The following is a 3,976-nucleotide window of genomic DNA, read 5'->3' on the forward strand; positions in this document are numbered from 1 at the left end:
TCCTTATCCTGTCTCTATCCTCAACCACCCAACATGCTCTTATCCCTTTCCTCTCCCTCATGTCTACATGTATCCAAGGTGTTTGTACATTGTTTGTGCCATGCTCTGTGCCCATTCACCCCTTTGTATCCAACATGCCTCTTGCTTTATGACTAATTCACTCTATCTATGTTTTCCAACATGACATACTTTTCTTTTATTTGTTTGAAACCCTCTATGTCATGATTGATTTTGTGCTCATCAAGGCAGTGTATCTTTGTACTTTTACATGCCTATGCTTTTTCTCTGTGTGGCTTGTGTGATCTCCCCTCTCTCTGCACATTTCATTTTGCTTGTCATACATGCTTAATCTCACCTGAGTAGTTGGTTTTTTCCCTTTTTTGAAGATCCCTGACTTGCATTTTACTTAAATCACCTACACAAGGCTCTGTTAGGCTTAACCTCTCTTTTTGACCAATTTGTTTCCATTTCTGGATTTTCATAACAATAACATCTTGAAGGAAACTGAATACCCCATTTCTTCACTACATCATCTAATGGCACCTTAGCTTTCCATAATATCCAGCTGAAGAAAGAAATCTTTACTGGCAAACCTTTAATCCAAAATTTCCTGTACAAAATGCTTGGTTCCTCCCTTTGTCTAACTAAATTGAAAGCAGTCTTCACAGTGAATTTGCCTCCCGTATCCAATTTCCAGTATGGCCTATCAAGTGTATCATTACATGATAGAGGGCTTACACTTTGTATGATATGATCCACAATGTTTCCTGTCAATAGTTCCCTCAGCCTTTGTTCATCCCATCCTTCGCCATTCCCCATTTCTTTTGTTTGGATCAATGTTTTGTCTATGTTGAAATCAGAAGGTAGTATTTGGTACAATTCCCCTAAGCTTGTCCAATTATCTAACCAAAAGTAGGAGTTACTTTGTTTCACTTGCCACCAAATCTCCTTTTCTACTATGTCTCTGCACTGGATCAATTTCCTCCAAATATATGTCTCTCTTTTCCACTGAACAGTCACTGCATGTTCTTTTTTAAGGTATTTGTTGCTCATATACATCCTCCATAATGATTGTTTGGTCCTAAAATTCCACCAAAGTTTTGAGAACAAAGCCTTAGAGACATCTTGCAAGCTCTTGAAACCCATTCCGCCTTCCTCCTGAGGATAACATAAAGCTGTCCAAGTCACCCAATGTTTGCTAGAATTGCCCACTGAATTGCTCCAAAAGAATTTAGCAAACAGTCTGTGTATTTGGGATAGCACACCTGCAGGTGGGTCACATGCTGATAATAGGTGAATAGGCATGCTTTGCAGCACATGCTTAATGAGGGTAACTCTTCCACCAATAGATAATAATTTCCCTGTCCATGAATTCAGTCTATTGAAAACCTTGTCAATGATCTCCTTGTAGTGAGCTATCATTCTTCTTCCATAGTAGATAGGAACTCCCAGATATGTGAATGAAAATTCCTTTCTAGGAATTCTGGTAATGGAAAACACCTTTTCTTCTACTTCTTGAGTCATATTATGATGCAAGAACACTGCACTTTTCATCTTGTTAACTTTTTGCCCACTTACTGCCTCATAAGATGCCAAGGTATCCATAATGAGTTTCAATGAATCCTCCTCAGCTGAAGAGAAAATGATGGTGTCATCTGCATATGCTAGGTGATTTATATAAGGACTCCACTTAGGCATGCCAAATCCCCTAAATTTTGCTTTAGAATGAAGATAATTCAAAGCCCTGGACATGCATTCTGAAGCCAAAATAAACAAAGTTGGAGATAAAGGATCCCGTTGCTTAACACCCCTAGATGATTTAAAAAAAACACAAGGCTGGCCATTAATTAGAATGGAATACCAGTTGTTAGAAATAATTCTAAACACCATATCAATTAAGATTTCTCCAAATCCCATTTTTCTTAGTACCTTGGTAAGAAATAACCATGAGACCCTGTCATGTCAAGCTTTATCACCACATTAGCTGGTTTACACCTCAATCTCATGTCATGTACAATCTCTTGTACAAGTAGAATATTTTCCACAATACTCCTGCCTTTTACCAGTTTGTTGAGGGGATATTAGTCTTGGAAGCATTTTCATCAGTCTTTCATGAATAATTCTGGAAAACACCTTACTGGTAAAATTGCTGAGACTAATAGGTCTTAGATCAGAGAAAGTGTTAATCTCCTTCTTCTTGGGAATTAGAACCAAATTAGTGCAAGTGATATATCTGGGCAGTTCATGTCCACAGAAGAATGCTTTCACCATTTTAACCATATCCCCAGCAATGATGTCCCAACATACTCGAAAAAAATTCCCTGTGAAACCATCAGGTCCCCCTGCACTATCAGAATTTAACCCAAATACTGCTTCCTTTACCTCATGTTCTTCTGGCACTTCTTTAATCATGTCATTCTCTTCTGATGAAATACTTTTGGGAATATGGTTTAGCAATTCAAAATCAGTTGGTATTCGCTCCTCAGTAAACTGTTCCCCATAAAACCGTATAGCTTCTTGAATAATGTCAGGCTCTTGATCCAACCACACCCCATTCTGATTCTGAATCTTTTTAATCTGCAATTTCCTCCTTGTCCCATTCACATGTGCATGAAAAAATTTAGTATTTCTATCTCCATCTTTGAACCACTGCAAACCTGCCTTTTGTTTCCAAAATTGTTCTTCTAATGCATAGAATTTAATCAATTCTGTCTGCACCTTCTGTAATCTTGCTCTGTTGTTTTGTGATGGATTCTGTTCAAATTCAGCCTCATGCACTTTTGTCACCTCTTCCAGTGTTGCCACCTGTTTAAAGATATCTCCGTAGGTGTCCTTACTCCATTTGATCAAAGCCTTACTCACCTTCTTCATCTTGTTGTGGAAATTGAAAAAAGGGTCATGACTATACTAACTTTCCCAATTTTCTTTGATTGTCCCCAAGAAAGATTCATGATCTATCCAGAAATTCAAAAACTTGAAAGGTTTTCTAATAATTCTAGCATCTGTTTTATATGTTAACAACATTGGAGAATGATCTGAACCCTGTTTAATCAGGTGTTCCACTTCAAAATTAGGAAAAGCAGTCATAAATGACTGGTTCCCTAAGCATCTATCCAGTCTTTTAAAAATGCATGCTTCATCTGATCTTCCATTCCACCATGTGAAGCTACTTCCCATGAAACCCAAATCCTGCAGTTGACATATGTTCAGACAATGAGAAAAATCCTCCACCTCTGGAAAAGAAACTGGCAATCCTCCATATTTTTCTGTTTCATCTAAGATCACATTAAAGTCTCCTCCCACAATCCACAGCATTGTCATGTTAATAGAAATGTCATGTAAATCATCCCATAAAGTAACTCTGGTAGCCCTTTCAGTGCTAGCATAAATCAAATTGATTATGCTCTCCTTATTAGAATCAATATGAGTTAATTTCAGTGAAATGATTTGCTCAGTATCCTTTGTAACTTCTGCTTGAAATTCCTCATGAATGAACACCCAAATCTTTTCATTTATATTATGATATGTTGTGTCCATACCCAACCACAATCTATACATATCAATGTGTCTATGATGTTGGAATGGTTCCATTAAACCTATGAAATTGAACTGCTTCTGTCTATGCATTAGAACTACTCTCTCAAAGGCCTGCTGAGAGTTTACAGACCTGATATTCCATATTAGTGAGATATTCATTGTACACTTCCTTTAGCATGTGCTTTCCTTGTTAGTACTCCACCTTCATGCTTAGGTGGAACACTTTTATCTCTGCCTTGCTTGCCTTGTCTCCCTTTTGTTTTTGTTGTTTGCTTTAGTGATATATCTCCAGAATTCTGAACCATTTGACTATTTGTGGAAGTGCAGGTATTGGTCAGATCATCATCATCCACTATCTCATCATCGGTATGACAAGGTATCCCCTTCTCCTGTGCATTTGATGATGTAGAGTCTGTATTCTCTTCTCTGTCTTCAATTT

The 3,976-nt window shown here is 37.6% G+C and overlaps 1 protein-coding gene across 1 annotated transcript; it reads right to left on the reverse strand.

Annotated features, from left to right (window-relative positions):
- Positions 1 to 411: 411 nt before the first annotated feature.
- Positions 412 to 2,271, reverse strand: LOC132620196 (uncharacterized). The gene is made up of 3 exons (XM_060334889.1): positions 2,139 to 2,271; positions 1,930 to 2,056; positions 412 to 1,810 (listed from the first exon to the last, which is right to left on the reverse strand). The coding sequence occupies exons 1-3, from the start codon at positions 2,269 to 2,271 to the stop codon at positions 412 to 414; spliced, it is 1,659 nt and encodes a 552-aa protein (XP_060190872.1).
- Positions 2,272 to 3,976: the final 1,705 nt, after the last annotated feature.

The sequence above is a fragment of the Lycium barbarum genome, chromosome 11 (assembly GCF_019175385.1).
Source record: "Lycium barbarum isolate Lr01 chromosome 11, ASM1917538v2, whole genome shotgun sequence".
Lineage (NCBI taxonomy): Eukaryota > Viridiplantae > Streptophyta > Magnoliopsida > Solanales > Solanaceae > Lycium > Lycium barbarum.

Coding starts and splice junctions, on each gene's coding strand:
- LOC132620196 (XM_060334889.1), bottom strand. CDS start 2,271: ATGGTGAAAGCATTCTTCTGTGGACATGAACTGCCCAGATATATCACT. Junction 2,057..2,138: donor TAGTCTCAGCAATTTTACCA/GTAAGGTGTTTT, acceptor AACTGGTAAAAG/GCAGGAGTATTGTGGAAAAT. Junction 1,811..1,929: donor CATGGTTATTTCTTACCAAG/GTACTAAGAAAA, acceptor TAAATCATCTAG/GGGTGTTAAGCAACGGGATC.